Source organism: Euleptes europaea, chromosome 8, assembly GCF_029931775.1.
Source record: "Euleptes europaea isolate rEulEur1 chromosome 8, rEulEur1.hap1, whole genome shotgun sequence".
Taxonomy (NCBI): Eukaryota; Metazoa; Chordata; class Lepidosauria; order Squamata; family Sphaerodactylidae; genus Euleptes; species Euleptes europaea.
In genome coordinates this window covers 38,930,515-38,951,418 of record NC_079319.1, presented here as the reverse complement: position 1 = coordinate 38,951,418, position 20,904 = coordinate 38,930,515, and the positions used below count along the sequence as shown (strand labels likewise).

Here is a 20,904-nt window from a genome sequence, read left to right as displayed (position 1 = left end):
TCAATTAAGGGCGAAGTTGTGCTGGTTACTACTCAACAGCCTGCTGAACCAGAAGGTGTTATGCAATCAAATGGAGAGCTGACCGATCCTTTGCTTTACCCTAGCTGGTATAAGGTTCAGCCACAGCAAACAAGCAATCCAAATACAGTCCCAGTGGCCGAAAACAGGCAGGTAGGGCCTTCTGTTCCTGTAGAGGTGAATGTAAAGAAGACAGAGACAGCTACAGCCAATGGGAGCTCTGCTGTGAGTGGTAAGGAAGCAAACACACCCGCGGCTACTTCGCAGGTTAGTATGTAGTCTTAGTTTAGTATTGTATTCAGTCACGGCTCTACTTGAAAAATAATCATCATAAAACAAAATAAAGAGGTAAACTAATATCTCTGACACATGTCAATATAAAGGGGAATGTCAATGAAATTTCAGAAACTAATAATTTAGATTTTTTTTAAATGAAAGCCACATTCTCAAATCTAAATATATACAATATTGTAAACTAGCGCAGTAAGAGCCCCATGGTGCAGAGTGGTAAGCTGCAGGACTGCAGTCCAAGCTCTGCTCATGACCTGAAAGTTGGTTTCAGGTAGCCGGCTCAAGATTCACTCAGCCTTCCATCCTTCCGAGGTCGATAAAATGAGTACCCAGCTTGCTGGGGGTAAACGGAAGGTAACTGGGGAAGGCACTGGCAAACCACCCCGTAAACAAAGGCTGCCTAGAAAATGTCGGGATGTGACGTCACCCCATGGATCAGGAATGACCCGGTGCTTGCACAGGAGACCTTTACCCTTTTTTAAACTAGCGCACTGTATACTTTTTGTCACTGAATTTGATGGTCTTTTATAGCACTGGTATCCTCAACGAAAATGAACCCGTATTTTGTGCCTTTGCTGATTTCACAATTTACAACAGTCACTTTGGAATGATTTGATGTATCATGTACATCATCTTCACACCCAAGCCACACCATCAGGAGTCATTTCAATGGTCTTCTGAATCCATGTCTGGCAATCACCATGAAGTACAAAGAAGTGCTCTAAAGTGACACTGGCAAAGAGGTTAAGACATGTATTAAGATGTCTAGCCAAGATTCAAACAAAGTCTTTTTGATTTCTTAAAGAGCAGTCTCCCCTCTACCTTCCAATGTGCTGCTCAGAAAACCACTTTTGAAATGCAGGAGAAAAAGCAGTTTGTGGTGTGGCGTAAGTTGCTTTTAAAACTAAGAGTGCCAAAAATCAAACGTTCTTGAACATACCTGAAGTAATTCTTTGCATCCTGATCCATGCCGATAAAAACTGTCCTCAGTTGCCCATATGCAAGGTCATTTAGGGCACATGTCTCGTTTCTTTTATATTGTACAAGCAGGTAGTGGAATAGCAAAATACAATTCTGTCTGTCTTTGAGTCCTATCTGTAATTTATCTGAGACCATGGGTTGGATCCAGCCAGCTTTTTCACTTAATCTGATACAATTATCCTCCTTTCTAGAGGATAATCCCCTGTCCCAAATACCTTTTGTCCATGTAGGTCCAACGATGCCTAACATAACATTTGGTGGTTAGAGGACCCCCCCCCCTTCCTTTTATCACCAGCAGAAAAACTGGTTGATCCAACCCCATGTATTTGTGAAAGTTCTGCAGTTGCAGCTTTCACTCTGGTCATGTGAATCTAAGTGTCATATTCTGTGTTCGTAGCTCCGTAGCCACAGTAGGCCTCTTTTCTTTTATATCTGACAGTATTTCAAGAAAAGCATGGCATGTTCAATTAATTTTGCATTGAAAATAACATACCTAGCATTCCCCCCCCAGTGGTGTTTGTACTGAGGTCAGAAAACAGGACAACTCAATTCAGTCAGAGTAATATGACCTCAGATCTGTGTTACACTACCACTTTCTCAAAGTCAATAAGACTGCAAAAACGAAGACTGACCTAATAATGTTTTTCCCATCAATGATACCTTGAAATCATTCCGATCAGTGAAAGTTACATTGCAACATGAGGATTGCATCCATTATCATATTTACAAAGTTTCCCCTTTTAAATCTGCTTATGAAGCATACCAAGTTCATAACAAACTAACTTTAAAAAAAAAAAAAGCACTCAAGGCCACTTGCACACACTATATCTAATAAACATAATCTCACTTTTGCATGTGTGGAGTTTTTGAGGCTTACACTTTTAAAAGATTCACTAATTTATAGTATCTAAATTATTCAAATAATTCTTTTCTTCACTTGTGTTACATCATTAGCCATCCTAAATGCCTTATATAAAAGGACATCCTGATAATTTCTGTGGGATTTTTACCTGCATGCACTAAGGATTAATATTTTAAAATAATTGTTTTGGGAGAAGCTTGCGTATACCAATGCTCAGGAATAAAAGCAGCAATAAGATGCCTGTAGTTTAATGAAGCACCGTGGGAGAGGAGGAATGTCTAAAATGAAGATAAAGCTGGCTGGAAGAAAGAAAAGGTGGTTGACATTTTGTTTTACAGGGAGAGATGCCATATTAGTAATAAAGAGCATACATACACCAGATACTTAAACTAATTTAATAGTTTTTTCTTCTCAGGGAATATTGGAAACTCTGATTCTGTATAGCATCAGTACCCTCACAAAATGACAATACTTAATATTCTTTGTGGGAAAGCACAAACTGGTATAAATTAATAAATGCTGGTAGATAGGATCCGTCTGGAGCAGTAAAGGGAATGCAGTAGGTTTTCTTATGCAGGGAGCATTCTAGTAAGTGGATTTTTGCATGTGTTTCTCACCAGGACTAATCTGGCAACAAAGATCTAGTTTATATATGTTTCACATCTGGGTGTTTTCATCGCAACTACCCAAAAATGGTTCACAAAAGAAAACTGGGGGAGCTTCTCAAATGGAATGTTTTCTTCACCAATCTCAGCAGTGCTGTTAGTGAAGTATTCTTCTTGTTATTTCCTCACAGGGGTTAGCATTCTGCATATCAGTTTTGGCTTTTCTTATCATTCTGCACCATCTCTGGAGTCAGATTCAATACATGATTTTTACTTTAATGGGTAGGAACTGTTTTGTTTTATCCTTAACTAACAGCACAAGTTGTTCCTCTGGTGATGCTTGTAGATGGTTAAGAAACAAGTGTCCCATTTGTCTCATCTCAAAGGACCATGCTGTCATGTAATACATGCTGCCTAAAGCTTTTCTTCCTTATCTCCCCCTCCTTGTGAAATGCCATCCTGGAGTGAAGTCCTGCATGGTTAACCATTAGACTTTGTTTTAGATGGAGGAAAGGTAGGAAATCCCATATGAATCCCATGGACATGCATTAAGCATCTCTGAAATATAGATGTAAGAAGGAGCAGTTGTAATGATCATGCCATTGGTGAGCTTGATTGCTCATTCCCAAGATGTATATGTTGTACTGAAAGCAGACAGCTGTTATGTATGAGTGTGTGTGTGCGCGCACAAGCTCCTGTGTACAAGCCAATCTATACATTCATGATAAACATGGGTATATCTCCTCGGGATATATTTCTACTTCATAATATGTGCGTGTGTGTGTGTGTGTGAGGGGTTATATAATTCAGCCTCCACCATGTCAAAAATTCTGTGTCCATGGAAAGCTTGGGTTCTAGCCTTGCCTTCTCTTTGGCATGTTAGTTTTCTGTGTTACCTGTGGGGGACCCTGCTTAGCTTCTGAGATCTGATGACATTGGGCTAGCCTGGGCCATTCAGGTTAGGGCATTTGTCCAGCTACCCTTATCAATTCTCCAAGACTTCATAGTCGAGAAAGTGAAGGCCATTAAAGTTGGCATAAGTTACACAGTCCTTTGAGAAGAGGGTCTTTGTGTCACATTAGAATAACCAACTTTAAATAAGCCTCTAGACAAATAAGCCTCCATTACCAGCTGAATGACAACATCCTCCGTTTTTACTATAAATGTTGTTGCTGCAGTTCTGATTAATGTCCCTTTCCCCTATGTTTCACAAAGGAAGAGAAATAAAATCAAGTTATAGTCAGGCCCAGTGGATCTCTGTGGTATACTTGCTGCTCAGTTTAGCAATTCTACCGCTGCCTCCATCAGCTGCCAAGAATCAGTAGTTTTTTCAGGGGGGGGAGGCTACCTCCTTCACTGAATACTCAAGTTTTTCACCATATATAATAATTCTATGTAACTTGCTTGATGCCTGAGTACCTAGTGGGGGGAAATTAGGCTCTAAATAGTTTAATTGGTTTTTTAAATAAGGATTTCACATACCCCCTCTCAAAGCTTCACTCCTTCTAATGTTACATGTCCCTTCTTTAGTCACCACAGACTGTTTCTACTGCTTGTTTGTATTCTATAGGTCTTTTGTCAAAATGCAACTTTTCATGCATCTGAACCCTGTATCCATCTACCTTTGTGATTTATGTCCTAATAACTTATTTATCCTGATGTCCTAATAACTTATTTATCCTGAGGACTCATATGAGGATGGGGGAGACTTGTGTTAGCAGTAGTGTGTGTGAAAAGAATCTTGGGGTCTTAGTAGACCAAACTCTGAACATGAGTCAGCAGTGTGCTGCTGTAGCTAAAAAGGCAAATGTGATCTTGGACTGTATCAACAAGTATAGTGTCCATATCACGCAAAGTGATGGTATCACTTTACTCTGCTCTGGTTAGACCTCACCTAGAGTATTGTGTTCAGTTTTGGGCACCACAATTTAAGAAAGATGTAGACAAGCTGGAACATGTCCAGAGGAGTGCAACAAAGATGGTGAGGGGTCTGGAGACCAAGTCCTATGGAGACCAAGTCGTATGAGGAAAGGTTGGGTATGTTTAGCCTGAAGAGGAGAAGACTGAGAGGGGATATGATAACCATCTTCAAGTACTTGAAGGGCTGTCACATAGAGGAGGGTGCCAAGTTGTTTTCTGTTGCCCCAGAAAGTTGGACCAGACCAACGGGTTGAAATTGAATCAAAAGAGTTTCTGTCTAGACATTAGGAAGAATTTTCTAACAGTTAGAGCGGTTCCTCAGTGGAACAGGCTTCCTCGGGAAGTGGTAAGCTCTCCTTCCCTGGAGATTTTTAAGAAGAGGTTAGATGGCCATCTGTCAGCAATGCTGATTCTATAACCTTAAGCAGATGATGAAAGGGAATGCATCTTGGTCATCTTCTGGGCATGAAGTCACTGGGGGTGTGGGGGGAGGTAGTTTGGAATTTCCTTCATTGTGCGGGGGATTGGACTAGATGACCCGGGTGGTTCCTTCCAACTCTATGATTCTATGAAACCAAATAGCTGACTGCCTTAAAGGTGTACTTAAGTTACTTATTAGAATAAATTACAAAAATTGAGGACCATATCATGATGACACATTCATTACGATATCTGATGGATCCTTTGATTTGTCTGCTTAAGACCAGTGGGATCCTATGGGGCATAACTGCTAGAGATAAATTAGTGTAGCTGTCTGTGAAGTTACAATACCATGTGCAGTCAAAGAGATGTTTATTAGACGCCTGCATTCTCAGATTTTCACTTTTAGCAGATGAACAGTAGAGGACATGGACAGTATTTCTACAAGTGAATCCCCTGATTCTAATTTGCCTTTTAAAACTAGAAGTCATTACACTTACGTTATTTGTAAACAAAAAGTAGGTATTCATTAAAATGCAATGGTATCTGTATAGGTGCCTTGTACCACTCGCAAAAGCAGCATAACAAAGCCATCCCCAGAAAATGTAAGGTTTTCTGTGGATTCTTCAAGTATGCAAAAAATGACTTCATAAATTACGGTAACCAAAATACAAGTCGAATCTGTGGCCCATGTATTGCAACACTGTGAGCATAGCTCACCCATACGGGAACAGATCATTGAACCCCTTTTGAAAGATTGCCCTGGCGGCACTGATAAGGAGCTAGTTAGATTTCTTTTAAGTGACAGCTATCCTCAGGTTACCGCAGGAGTTGCTAGCTTTTTGGGACATTTTAAATTTTTAAACCCCGTATATGATCTTAGGAAGAGACCTGTTCAAAATTTTATCACCTTCTTTTAACCTCAATATCTATGTATTTATTTATATATCTTTTATGCCAATAAAGGTCTGATTTGATTTGATTTGAAATTAACCAAAAGGAACAAAACTATTACAACTACTTGTATACTGTATATACAATAAGCCTATGGCCCTGATCAAACCCTGGAGAGCTTATGGCATACAGAATCCTAGAGGGGGATCACTTATCCTTCCCACAATTCCTTGGAGGTCCTCGGTTTCATCCATCCAGACAATGACCAAACCGGTACCACAAAGTGGCTGTAGCTTGTGTTATCCAACCATGCGCTGGGATCATATCTTTTCATAGCGTCTCCTTAACTAACCACTTCACTATGGTGATGTTAGTCTCAGCAAGGAAAGTAGCTGAACTGCATCTCTTACTCTTGCTAGGTTCACACAATTTCCCCCATATTATCTAGTTGTAGCTATATCCCCTTTGCTGGAATTTCCAGAGGGCCATTTTTCTCCCACTATAGTAGCCACAGTTGCTACATGACTGCCACAGTTACCAGGTATAGGATTGGGAACTGAAATTTAATATATGTCTGCCCAAGAGGTAAAAGGAATCAAATGTCAAGGAAGTCTACATTACATTTGAATCTCAGACAACCACTAGTTATGTAAAAGTACTTTAAATGCACAATAGCTAATGAGATCATTAAAGAGATGGGACTGAAACATCAGACTGTGAATTAATGTCAAGCTGCATTTGCATTGCAAGTGATAAACCATGCTTATATTATTGAAGTTGGTATTCTAAATTTCAGTTCTGGAATCATTTAAAGCCCCCTTCAGTAAATGCTTTACTGAAAGTTTCAAGATTCAGATTTGAAATGGAGTTTCTAGGCTTTCAGCTTTCCTTCGAATAAGAAAATTAGGCATTTACTTTATTTTTTGCACATGAATAGTCTGTGAGTCAGATGGGTTTGCTCATCGAGTTAGAAATGTACTGAAATCACATCAATATTATATGATGTTAAACAGCCCCTTGCAGAATCATATAGTGGGGAGCCAAAGTGGTGCAGAGGTTAGAGTGTCAGGCTAGAATCTGGCTCAGGATCTCCGCCCTGCTAAAAACTGTGCTGGGTGGCCATGGTACAGCCATTTTCTCATCCTAACCTACCTTACAGGGCTGTCATAACGATAAAATGGGGGAAAGGAGAACTATGTATGCCACAAGACTGAGCCACAATACAAATGTGATAGATAGCTAGACTAAGCATTTCTGACCTATAGAAGCTATGCTTTCTCCACTCCACATCATAATCACACTCCACTCTATCTCAACCTACTCTTGAAATCTTCCACAGCATAAGCTGAATTCTGAACCATTCACTAGCTTGTAGGATTCTGATCTTCTAACCTCCTGGTGGTAGGTTGTCAGCCAAGCATGGTCAATGAGTGGGAGGTTTAGGGGGCAGGGACATGCAAATAGGTGTCACAGCATATTGTTTCTATGTTTGTTTCAAAAAGGTTTGTTGTTATTGTTGTTTGTTTGAGTGGTGGTTTTCTGTTTAAAAAATTAATGAAAATATATATTTTTAAAAGCAATACCACAACATCACTTCCAATGCAAACACGGAACTGATGTAATTGTGTCAGTGTGAAACTCTTAGATTCCACGCCAACTTTATAGTTTTACCATATACTGTTGGTGGACTCCCAGAGTGTTGTGCTGGGGTGATGATATCCCAGGTTTGGACCAGAAGTGACATCATACCATTGCTGCAACACCTATCCTCCCCCCAGTTCCCCATTGCTACTCTGCTGAGCAGTTACAAGCAATTGGGGCTGAAGGGCAAGAGGTCTCCTTGGAGACCTGCCACCCTACTTGGGGAGGTTGGAACACTAATCCCAAGGATTGTGTCCTGAATTGCAGCAAATTCAAAGCTAGTTCAGTACCTACAGCCCGGAGGAGACCTAGCTGGATGGTTACTTTGACCTATCCTTTATCTTAAGATTGCTAGCAATGGACATGAGGGTTGTGGACATTAGTCTCTCCCTGCCCATCTCTTCTCCAGTCATGCTCACCATTTTGGAAGTTACTTCTCCTATTTAACAATGACCAGTTACATGTGGTGGTTTACACATAATGAAGCTCATATTTAAAATTCAAAGGCCTGCCCCTGAAGACTTCTTTTTAATTTAGCTCCTAATCTTTCAAAGTTACTTATGTGATTCAGCGGCACCAAAGAGGAGCTTTTGTAATGACAAAGCATTTTTGTCAGGTTCCCAGGCAATGGTGTTACTGTCATTAGTCCAAGCTGTCCTTCCTTCCCAGGCATGTAATCGTCACACCTACTGTTTATATATGGTGAGTCACAAAGTATCTTCTGGTTTGTAAGGTCAGTCTCTTCTTAGTAGACTTATCTCAGATAAATGGCAGATACAGTGATTTCCTTTATTCAAATTAAGGCTGACTGCCTGTATATTTTGCTTCATTGAAAACTGAAGAGTACTTGAACTCTGATCTCTATTAAATTGCCTTCTTAAGACAGTTTGTGATCCTCTGAATTAATGGGAAAGTGTGGGGTTTTTATATGAAAGAGAGTCTATTTCTTTCTTCTTTCAAAACAGCATTTTCCCTTGGACATTTTACTTGTGGGATCCAGTACCTCACACCCCTTTCCATACAATCAGAGTTTTTGAGTAAAAACAGTATTTACTTCCCATTTGTTATATATACATAAGTTACAATATTTTGTATCTGGGTATAATGCAATGCTTCTTCCACCATTGTTGTGACAGATATGTGGATACTGCTCGTTGCAAAATTTGAGGGAAGCAATACTTATCCTACCCACATGTCCCAAAGCATTTCCTAGTATCTTGTGCAATGTCTAATACATGCTTGTGGTACCATTATATTATCTAGAGAAAGATCCTGTTACCACCTAATCTGCATAGGGAAATACAAGGTCATTCTCATAATTCATGGGTGAATTCAAGCTGCTCTTCTTAAAGCCTTCTTAAGGCTGCTGTCAACTATTCAAGAGCAAAAGGATCTGCCAAATGTAGAATGTACTTAGGAAGGATGAGCAAGGGACCATTGGTAATGTTTCTCTTGAGAATATAACAGTATTAAAACAGTATCCATTGGTAATGTTTCTCTTGAGAATATAACAGTATTAAATAGAATAAGCCCACTGGTTTGGATCCTACCATTCTGTTCAACTGTCACATTCCTTTGATGCAAGACTCTCCCATTGACAAGGAGGGCTCTTGTACTGGTAGAACATTCTTTGTAGTAAAGGAATGTGCTGGCAGCAATGGAATGGACTGGTGGGATCCAACCTATTGCTTGTGCAGGCAGTCTCCAAGGGGAGGATGTGAATTCTCTTATAAAACAATCATCAACAAAGACAGGTGCATTTATGTATATTTTTATTAAATCTATAATTGCTTTGCTTCCTCTTCATTATTCAGTCTTCCGTCCTGGGCCTGAAAGCTAAGCTACATTATATTTTTTGTGTTTCCTACATATCAGCATTTAGTTTGAAGGCCAAAGTGAGTCGAAAGCATACACTTCAGTCACAATAACCAAGGTTTTAAAAGAAACACTCCAAAAGAGAGCAGAAGATTTGAGTAAAAAACTGTGTTGACATCGTACTGTGGACACTTTCCAGTTACTGAGTAACTTCGAGGAATTAGAATGTGCTGATGGAGTTGATGTCTCAGCAAGATGCTCTATTTATGGAGCTCTTACAGACCTGAGCTGGCTTCCATAGCATGTGCACTGGCTGTCCACAGTTCTTATGCGCCAATCCTAGCATATTTTCAATAGCTCAGCTAAGTCATTCATTCATGATCAAGTGTTACGTGCATCTAAACCCCACAAATTATGCAGGCTTTGTTACCTGATCCAATGAAACTCTGGCGCAAACTCTGGCATGAGTCATAATCTTAAATGGAAATGGGCCTCATTCATCAGGTCCATTCAAAGAACAATCTATACTTTAAAGTGCTGTCTGCTTCCTAAGTGGCATACATAGACAGTGCTCTGCGTCACTGCTAGAATCTCTGCCCTTCTCTCCACAAGGAGAAGTTTCTTCTGACAGCTGTTTGAGGTCTACTTCTTGAAATGCACAGCGTACAAGACTACTTGATGTTTCCTCACTATTTCTTAGTAGGTATTAAACAAATGGGAGTGAGTCAGTATGAAGTTCGCTTTGTCACATTAATACCCACTTTATTTTTCCAAACTTCTTAATGATAGTACCTGGTGCGTTAATACAAAGCAGCTGAACACACACACACAAAAGTCATGGACAATCTGTTAAGCAGTTGTTTGATCACAGTCTTTAAAGGGGAAAGGGGCAAGAGTCCAGTAGAACCTTAAAGACTTAACAAAAATATTTTCTGGTAGGGTATGAGCTTTCGTGAGCCACAGCTCACTTCTTCAGATACTTCTTCAGATGTATCTGAAGAAGTGAGCTGTGGCTCACAAAAGCTCATACCCTACCAGAAAATATTTTTGTTAGTCTTTAAGGTGCTACTGGACTCTTGCCCTTTTCTACTACTGCAGATAGACTAACACGGCTACCCACTGTGAATTATCTTTAAAGGGGAAGGCAATTTGATGTGGTTGACCTGAACACAGGATGTGCCAATAGATTAAGGGGCAAAAATAGACATGATGGAGGGATTACCACATTATAGATTACCATGTGTTCTTCCATTCATGAGTCAAGCAGGGGGTGGAAGACTATTTATACTGAAAGTGGACCATGTTGGTGAGGGAAGCTAAACTCTGTCCCCTACCCTATTTCACCTCTTAATTAATTTAAGATTTTTTTCTTCATCCTCCTCCCTTGTCAGAAATAAATTGGTCTGGAAAACAAAATGCTCACAGCAACAGCATGCATTGAGAGATGGGGGGAGAGGGACAGACTTTTAGACCCACCTATGCTTCATATGTGAATGGGAGGCCATGTGAAAAAAAAACATGTGAGCCCCTGAAATAAATACATGTGACCCCCTACCACATCTGTAGAGGGCCCCTTTACACCTTACATGGTCCTTGTGCTTGTTGGGTAAGGACACAAAAAACTTTGCATCAGACATCCAGTGGGAACTTCATGCCTCCCAGACTCACACAGGGTTTTTTCTCCTTACGATTGAAGCTCACGGGCAGAAACAGCAACTGTCCTTCCCTCCACGTGTTTTCTTCTTCTTCTTTAAAACATCCCATGGAGCTCCAATTAATGCCACTGCAATAAGTATGTGCAGCCACATAAGTAACATGATTTTGCAAACAGAGCCAGTAGCTGACCCACACAGCCTTTAGTTCCATCCTTCACCTCCTACTAAAGAACTTCATACTAGCATAGGCTGGAGTGAAAGTGAGTTGAAGGTGACACCATAAAAGTGTCCTTACCAGAGATGGGCAGACTAAGGTCTTTTATGCATGGCTGTTACACTTGCTGTCATCCCTCTGATGACTTTGGGCTTTTGTATTGGTTTGTGTTGATTTCTGACTATCAGAGGCCGCCTCGCTCTCCCCCTGCACTTCCCTGCATTTTCAGTGACCTGTTTAATCTTAAATTTGAAAATGCAGGCAAAGTGCAGGGAAATGCAAGGGGGTGGGGGAGAGGCGACCTCTGAGGTTTGGGAATGGCATACATAATCAACACAAAGACCCGAAGTCGTCGGCAGGGTGACTGCAAGGAAAACAGCCATACAAGATACATTTTAAACAAGAGCAGCTGGGGTAACACAGAGGGCTTCTCTCTCCTAAGTCAAGGGCAGTCATTTGTAGTCAACCCTGTCTTTAACATCTCAGCATAATACATCCATTGTTTGATCTTCAGCATGAGGCTAACTCTCAACTGAAGCAGTTTTCCTAAGAGCCATTGGTTTTCTTTGGTCAGTTCTATCATGTAGCAACATACTTACTCTTAAACTGAATGTGTTTCATGAGTGCATTTATTTCTCAAGAAACGTGGCTCAGACATGCCTCCTTTTAAGGCATCAGTTTTTGGCATCAGTTTATAGCAGTGGGCAACACGGAACTTGAGTGGTTCATTACAAAGCAGGCTCACCCTCTCTTTCTTTAAGATTCAGGGTTGGATCTCAAGGATCCATTACCACTTCCAGTAGTACTTTCCTCCAGTGCAAGGAGCTTTCCTCTGATGTAAGAATATCTTCAGCCTGTGGAAGACCATCCTTTTTCAGGAGAAGGCTCCTAGAGCAAGAGGAAAGCACTGCCATTAGCGGAGTGAATCTGGAATTAAACCCGGTGTTCCAAGTGATCGGTGCTTTGAAATACTATTTAGATTAGGCTAGCATTTAGATTATTACAATGTTATATTTTTTAAAACAACCTCTCCTCAGTGTCCATTTAAAAGGTTCTCTAGTTCGAATTCTGCTCTGTATTTCAGACTTCTTGGGATAGATCTCTGATACTAAGGTGATCACCACCTCTTCCCATATGTTTGGTTAACAGTGGGACAATGGAAAGTAGAAGGCAGATTGATTGAACAAACCAGCACCTGACTTGCTGTCTAACATTTTAACCTCCAAAAGAGGAAGTGGTGGATTTAGGGCTTCCTTTAAAAGATCCGTTCTAGTTGTGTGAAGAATAAAAGTTAATTGACCGCAATCATTTTTAGAGGGTCACCAGTCTATTACTAAAGTCTTCTGATGGAAGCTTCTTACCATCCCCAACCTGCAAGAGGCCACAAGCAAATGGGAATCAAGTTTTGTTCCTTTTGTGTCTTTTTTTCCCTTTGCTGTAGCCAGATCAAAGCCCAACTGCTGGGCATGTTTCAAAGCTCAGGATGCTAAAGAAGTATTTGGCAATTACCTAGCAACCATAGCATATTAGTGCCCTATCAAAAAGCAGATAATACACCAGGCAATTGTCAGATACTGCCAAGTACCTTCGCACCACCTTCTGTCCAACTAGAAAAGCATTGGACAAATAGCTTCAATGTGGCACATGATTTCAAGGTGACTGCTCAAGAGGTCCCTTGTAAGCCCCTTCTGATGCTGCCCAACTTCCCCCCCCCCCAATATGCTAGGCACAAAGGACAAGATTCCTATGGGAGACAGAACGCCTTTCAAATTGTACCAGTGTAAGTGTCTTGCACATAGGATCACTGATGAAAATGTTACATACTTTTATGGATATTTTTGTGTAGAGCCACTGGAGCTGGATTCAGAATGTAATGGAATGAAGTGTGTTGAGCTGAAGCAAAAGGAACTCTCCTATTATATTTAAAAGGTCTTGTTTAAGGGTCCCCTTCACCCAGAAAAGTTTCCCTGTTAGTTTAACATTCCTAAAGTATGGTTGACATTATATCCTTGAGAGAACTTCGCCAGGCAACACAGAGATAGGAACACTGAATTCATTTGCTGAGGACTATTTTTGGAATCATTAAGGTTGTGAAACAAACAGCCTTACATTATCCTTTTGCCACAGTGCTCTAATTGTAATAGAACGAAAATCTATTTTGGTGAGACATTCAGTCCCCATGGATGCTAAAAGTTCACTACCGACCACCTTGCTGAGAATTGAACAACTAATCTTATGATGGATGGTGTTTGGTGGTGCATATTTTTATTTGCCTACCATTATGTAGCTGAACAATTTATTTCATTATAAAAAAAGAATTTAAGTTAGCTCCCAGAGAATTAAAAATAGACGCAAGAAAAGAATTCTTTGAGCTTGTAGCTGTAATGTTATGATAAAAGTTGACAGCTGCAGGAATTTCTGCCGAAGGCATAATATTCTATACGATGTAAACAGAAACTCTTTAGAGAAAGTTGAAATCACTGTAAAATAACTTGTAATTAAGATTTCTATTTCCTCTACATATTTTCTGACAACTAATTAGTACCCAACTACTTAAAACACCTAAAATCACCCTATGTGTTAAGTGATAAATTAGTGTCAGGTAAAACATTTCATAACAGAGCAGACATAGATTTAATGCATAAGATTTGAATGCAAAATTGTACATCTTAGATTTGAACTATTTCAGATTCTAAATTTTAAGCCCATACTTCACATTCTCAATTTATCAAGGATGCTGGCAGTCAAACTTGATGGGACTCAAACTTTTATGGCGAAAATGTAGGTTCCCCCCCCCTTTCTTGCATATATTGAGTTTGACACCACCATTTTTTGAAAATCTGGCATTGGTTTTTGATAGGGGAAAGTCAATGTTTTGAAATTGGGCAAAATATTATTTTCTCAGGGTATTAAAATTAGACTTGTATTTTTCTCCTTATTTGTTAACACATGCACAAAAGAGTTAAAACTCATTGTGTGTGTGTGTAAAGTGCCGTCAAGTCGCAGCCGACTTACGGCGACCCCTTTTGGGGTTTTCATGGCAAGAAACAGAGGTGGTTTGCCAGTGCCTTCCTCTGCACAGCAACCCTGGTATTCCTTGGTGGTCTCCCATCCAAATACTAACCAGGCTGACCCTGCTTAGCTTCTGAGATCTGACGAGATCAGGCTAGCCTGGGCCATCCAGGTCAGGGCTAAAACTCATTAGCCCACAATTATTTATTCATTTTTTGTTTGTTTATAGTCTGCTTTTCTCACTGAAACTCAAGGCAGATTATACAATGTAAATTACTGCAATCAATAGAACGAAACATCTAATGAGCAATGTAATAGGGTTAGGATTACAGAAATTTGAAACAGCTTTGTCAGAACATAAGTATTAAATATTAAGTTAAACAATGCAGAACATGGTATTACATAAGGAGAAACACAATGCCTTTATCCGGACCAGTCTGTTATGATGTAGACCCTTTTACTGAATAAAAATGCTCTCCTGAACAACATGCTCACCCAATTACAAAAAACGCTTGCTTCTTCACATTCTAAAATAGTTCTTCCCTTATATTCGTACAATCCCAATAAAATCCAAGGACATGTTGCTTAAATCTCTTATACCATACATGCAAACTCAGTTTCCCTTATACAAGAGCTAACATATACATTCAGTAAAAATCATGCAGTTGAGTGTACCCTACAGAATGCATTTTTGAAAGTGCATCAACATGTTAAAAAAAATCCCCCATGTGTAAAATTAACACCTTGGAGAAGAAAACTTTTAAGAAAGCCTGTGCTTGTGTGAGTGGTATGTGTAGAATAGACATGTGCTTCTGGATTTTGCCCACTGAGTACAGAAGTTACCAAACTTTGTGTAGAAGAAAGATTTTTTACTTTGTTAAATGCAGATAAGATTGAGAGTATAGAAACAGGGAGCAGCACTAATGACTTAGGAGACAGCAAGTTGTCGACGTGATTTTTTAAAATTGTTTGCCTTTCAGTTTTTAAAAAAATGAATTGCAGCAAGAGATAAATGTGTGTGTGTGTTAAGTGCCGTCAAGTCGCTTCCGACTCATGGCAACCCTATGAATGAAAGTCCTCCAAAATGTCCTCTCTTTGACAGCCTTGCTCAGATCTTGCAAATTGAAGGCTGTGGCTTCCTTTATTGAGTCAATCCATCTCTTTTTGGGTCTTCCTCTTTTCCTGCTGCTCTCAACTTTTCCTAGCATTACTGTCTTTTCCAGTGACTCTTGTCGTCTCATGACGTGACCAAATATAACTCTTGAAAAGCCCACTTTTCTGGATTTACCTTGAACTTTGTTGAGGGACAGAACAATCCTAAACAGATTTACGCACTTCTAAATCCATTTAAATCAATGTGCTTAGAGCAGTGTAACTCTGCTTACTATTGCACTGTGAATGTTTACGTCTCATGCACAGTCGCCCAGAGTAGTCTTATACTCAGTGCTAAAGGCCATATTACAGAGGAAATCTGTTATTGAATTTACTTCCAATTAAAAGCAGCAATATGAAGCTCAAATGGGATTGGAACAGAAGCATTGGAAGGGAGATGTAGCCAATACTATGAAATAAATCTGGCTCCTAGTAAAGGCTGCAGAAGGTTGGGGTACTTAAAAAAGAATATCTCTGTTATTGCTATGTATTATTAGATAAGCATCTCAAAATTCTGTCTATTCTACAGATAGATTCACCAGTCTGTGGTTCTCTTTGCTGCCTTCTCTCAAACTACATAGCAGCTAGGATGGGGAGTGTATGGCATTCCCTGGTGATCTCTCCTGACTGCATAGTTTAATAGAACACATAAGGGATCGTGTCAGAGCTTCATATCTGGTCAGTATCCCCTTCCACAATCTCAGAATAGCTTTCACCTCAATCTGGTTTCAAACCATGCCAACAGCTTTGCTAGTTGGTTACCCCAAACACCGTGGGCCTCTCATCTATGCATTTGTGGAGCCGCATTTCCAGAGGACCTAATGCAGTATATTCTATTCTGTTCTATTTGTAAGAGCCCAAAACTAAATTTCTCACAGCGCTTCTAAGTGACCTAAATCTCTTTTCAGATCCTGTGACGCTGTTCTTTCTCCTCTCAGATGCCGATACAGATGTCTCCTAGAGAGTGTCACTGTTTGCCTTAGCAGCCAAGAAAATAAGGGCTAAAGCCGTATTTAATGACTAGTATTTTTTGGTCAGACTGTTTTAATGTTATTATTTATGACTAGGTTTTAATGGCTTTTGGCCGCAAACAGTAAACTTTATCGTATCTTATCATAGTAGAATATACAGCATGAGTTCAGGAATATTGTATAGCGAGTTTCCCCATTCCTCCAGCAGTCTATGGGGTGGTCTGACTCTTAGGGTGAAAGTTCAGTGCTGTTGGGAAGTGGGGCTGGGTTCCTGCTTCTCCACAGAATTCTGGTGCGTTCAAGCACCTCCCAGGATTTCCCCGGCTTTCTCTGTCCTTTCTGAAATCTGTATTGCTGTGACATTCCTGGAAAGAGTGCAGGAAGGCTTGGGTGGCTGCCATGTGGATGGGAAACGTTGGATTTTCTCAGTCCTGCCCACACAGCAGCCATTTTCCCTGCCATCTCCGCATTGGCCATTTCCTCACCATGCCACTGGGGAGACCTTTTGTTTGTTTGTTTTTAAACCAGAAGTCAAATATTATTGTGTTGTTATAACAATATGTATATCAGGTTGTCTGAATTCCCAGATTTTGCATGTTTTCAAAAGTACATTTCTAACGCCTTTTATTCCGGATATGTAAAGGAAAAGGCATATCACTGTAATAAAAGGGGGCAGAGACTTTTAAAAAATTAAAGCCGGGGTTTCAGTACACAGATTGTTATGTCGTAACAATATTTAATTGCTGATTTTTTTAAAAACTAAGAAAACCCATAAGGGTGGGTTGGGGTGCTGCAGCAGCAAGGAAACTACAAGGAAGCACCACTATATGGAAGCCTGTTGCTGTTGCCCGGTATTGGCAGCCACAGCAGCAATGGGGAGACTGTGTAAGCCTATCCCCATGTGGAAAACACCAGTGAGCCTAGGAAGATTTGCGTGTCAGTGGCAAGTGTAACATCGAGGCTTGCTTTGAATTCCACAACCAGTACTGAAATGGGTTGGTGGGATGCAAACACTTCACTAGTTGTGCATTTCATCTGCTGTGCATGCAATCAAACGTAAGGGCTTTTTACTTCCCTGACTAGTGCAAGGTCTAGCAGCTGCGCTGGTTTGGTTTCTTTTGGATGACAGAGAGGACAGGAGACATGGCGGACTTGCAAGATCAATTTTGTTAAAACAATAAAAACAGCATAAAGCCAAAAAAAAACCCTAAAACTACCAGCACAAATGCTAATCCCGCATCATGTTCCTTAAGAGAAGAACTGCACTATAAGGATGTCTTGGCTTTGCCCAAATCCATTGGACTTCCTTCCTTCCTTCCTTCCTTCCTTCCTTCCTTCCTTCCTTCCTTCCTTCCTTCCTTCCTTCCTCCTTCCTTCCTTCCTTCCTTCCTTCCTTCCTTCCTTCCTTCCTTCCTTCCTTCCTTCCTTCCTTCCTTCCAGTAGCTAAAGAGTATCACTTGCCAAACACAAGTCAGAGAGTTTTCCAGCTCTCAAAGAATATTAGTGTTCTTTCATAAAGTTCCTGACTGGACATTAGTTACCCAGTGAGGCCCATTTAAAATAATCAAGACAGCCAAACACAAACACCTACCCTTTTTTGTCCTGCTCACACATGCCAAGGTTGACAGCTTCTGGGGCTGAGCTCTGGTAAGCAGTAGCTATGCTCCAGGGTGCTGCCAACAGAACACAGAATGTGATTGACACTCAAACCAACCTTATTTGAAATGCCGATTTTGCATTGAGCTGAACACTTCAACAAATAGTTTTGACAATATGCTCACAATTCAAAAGAAATAGCATTTCAGTAGCATTTTTGCAGCAGTGTGGCAGCTGGTCAGGTAGCCCCTGCTGACACACATTCATCGTGTTCTGACTTTCTTAGATTAGGAATGCCTCCAGGGTCCTTAAGATCAACTAAGTTAGAGCGTGTGTGCTGCTTTTGCACCTGTACAGTTGGCAGCATCTGTCGGTTGGTAGCATTTGTCATTCTCAGATGTCAAAAACCCTGGTACAATTGAAGCAAGAAAACTACGTTTTAGTTGAGCAACAGGACTTTTCTCATAGCAGCATGACATTGTCTAAGTAGCATGAAGCTGCCAACTAATATCTAACTGGTCATCATTCCTCACTAATTCAGGCTTGTGTGTTCACAAAATATGCTTGAAATGTGCCAAACCATTCTGTATCCCATACATCAGTTCATCCTAAGCACCTGTGATAGCTGTACATATGTTTTATGATGGTGTTATCAACCTGAGGTAGCTCTACACCTGAACTGTACCACTGAGATAAAATGGGTTCTCCCTGGTAAAGTGAAGAGGAGGTATTGTTTTATATAACAAAAGCATCATATATTCAGGGGAAATAGGGAAGAGTCTTCTGTTGAGTTTTCCAGGGTTAAGGGAAAAAAAGGATGTAATGGCTGGATTACGCCAGATCAGGGTAAAGGTGGAATTTACGGAAGTGTTAATAATTTTAGAAAGCATCAAAAGCAACTGACCTATATAAGATTTCAGGCTGACTTCATGAAATCTAAAGTGACTGGCAAAAACACTAAAGGGAAATTTCTTAGTTGTTAAAAAGAGCCAGCATGGTGGTGTGGTTAAGAGCAGTGGTTTGGAGCAGTGGACTCTGATCTGGAGAACCGGGTTTGATTCCCCACTCCTCCACATGAGCGGCAGATGCTAATCTGGTGAAACGGGTTGGTTTCCCCACTCCTACACACAAAGTCAGCTGGGTGACCTTGGGCTAGTCACACACTCTCAGCCTCACCTACATCACAGGGTGTCTGTTGTGGTGTCTCAGTGGGGCTTAGACAGGGGAATGATGCAGATTGTTCAATGTGGTCATAACCATTATCATTGTCACATCTTCCTTCTCCTCCTCCTCCTCCAACTGTTCAGTATGGGGAAACAGCATGGGTAGGGGGTCTAACACTGTTTTTAATGGCTTTATTTTATTGTTTTAGTTGTAAGCTGCCTCAAACAGGTCTTTGGAGAGGCAGCATATAAATTTTCTAAATAAATATAAGTGCCCTCTCCCCATATACCATGATCCCAATCCAAATTGGAGGCCCGTGTCTGGGAATAAAGAGTGCCCAGAACACATTTGTGACCCCAACTAAGAGTGTACCTGGGAAAATGTAACTTGCAGGTGGGTAGTAGTTGGGCAGTGAAACAAGGACTTGAGGTGGTGGAACTCTTTAAAAGTGCAGAAAACATAGTTTTGTTAATGTAAAAGTTTAAAAAACTCTCCCCAAACTATCCTGATGAGGACTGAGCATGCTCATTGCCCTTGGAAATTAATGGAAATTAATAGGAGTGGATCAGGACGATGAAGAACTTGGCCTGCTCAGGGGGAGATTTTCTTACATAAGTGCCATAAAGTTGCAACTGACTTATGTTGACCTCAGCAAGGGGCTTTCAAAGCAAGTGAGAAGCAGAGGTGGTTGGCCATTGCTTTCCTCTGCATAGTCTTCCTCGATGGTCTCCCATCTGATGAGATTGGGCTATACTATGCTGCCTTCCCTTCCCAAGGGTAAATTTAGAAAAGGGAAATTTCTCAGTTGTTAAAGAATTGCTTTTTGTGGAACTGCATAGTCAATAAACAAAGCTCCAGCTCTTAAAAAAGAATTCTCAGTGTTCCCCTTTGTAACTATTTTTTCCCCACAGGCTGGGTCTGACCCATCCTCGCAAGAACAAGGAGAAAGACCGCCTGGGAGCAATGAAAGAGCGGAAGAGCCTGCTCGTCATGTCTTCTCTTTCTCCTGGTTGAACTCATTGAATGAATGATAACTCTCGATCCAGCTGACTTCTGGTATACATTCTGAAGGAATTCACAGGCAGCAAATGACTTGGATGGAAGTGACAAGAAATAGTATTTTAAAAGGGATGGAGGATCCGATTTTATCCACAGAACTTTGTTTGAAAACTCTCACCCTGGATCTGACTCTTTAAGATGTTTGGAGCTGATTTGGGAAGGGCACAAGAAGGGAAGGGGGGAATGTGAACTGACAGCTAAGAATTAAGCAGTTGAGGGTCAAGTCTTTTGAGGTAACGGCAGATATCAAATAACTTTTATGACTTGAAAAGGTCCGATTCACAAATGGATGCTGAGTTCATGTAACAAAGCTTTATGGATAATAGTCAGTCTGGGATGCAACCGAGCTATCCCATGATAGCGGCAGTTCTCACATGAATGGATCCTGAGTATGCTTGAAGAAAATAAATTTCAGAAAGCAAGGTGTTGAAAATAAACACTCTGTTGTTATTGCAAGTGTTAAACACACATTACACATGTTCACAAATGTCTTGGGAATTCTTATATTCTCATGTGAGTGCTTAAGCAACATTGTTAGATGCTTCCTCACTAATGGCATTATTGTTAATAAATATTTAGACTTCTCGTTGTTCAACAGCTCTCATCACCTGACCATGCTTGGTGGACTCTCTTG

At 40.5% G+C, this 20,904-nt stretch overlaps 1 protein-coding gene across 2 annotated transcripts in view; it reads left to right on the top strand.

The window, feature by feature from the left end:
* TRIM55 (tripartite motif containing 55) overlaps positions 1-20,389 on the top strand; it is a 36,457-nt gene extending 16,068 nt beyond the window's left edge. Inside the window, exons 9-10 of one of the 2 annotated variants that reach the window (XM_056854130.1) lie at positions 10-285; positions 20,123-20,389. In XM_056854130.1, the coding sequence (XP_056710108.1) occupies positions 10-285; positions 20,123-20,242 (396 nt within the window). In that variant the 3' untranslated portion in view covers positions 20,243-20,389. Of the gene's footprint in view, positions 1-9; positions 286-2,948; positions 3,162-20,122 lie in introns of those variants that run through there. The other variant, XM_056854128.1, reaches the window with a different exon arrangement.
* The last annotated feature ends 515 nt before the right edge of the window (positions 20,390-20,904 follow it).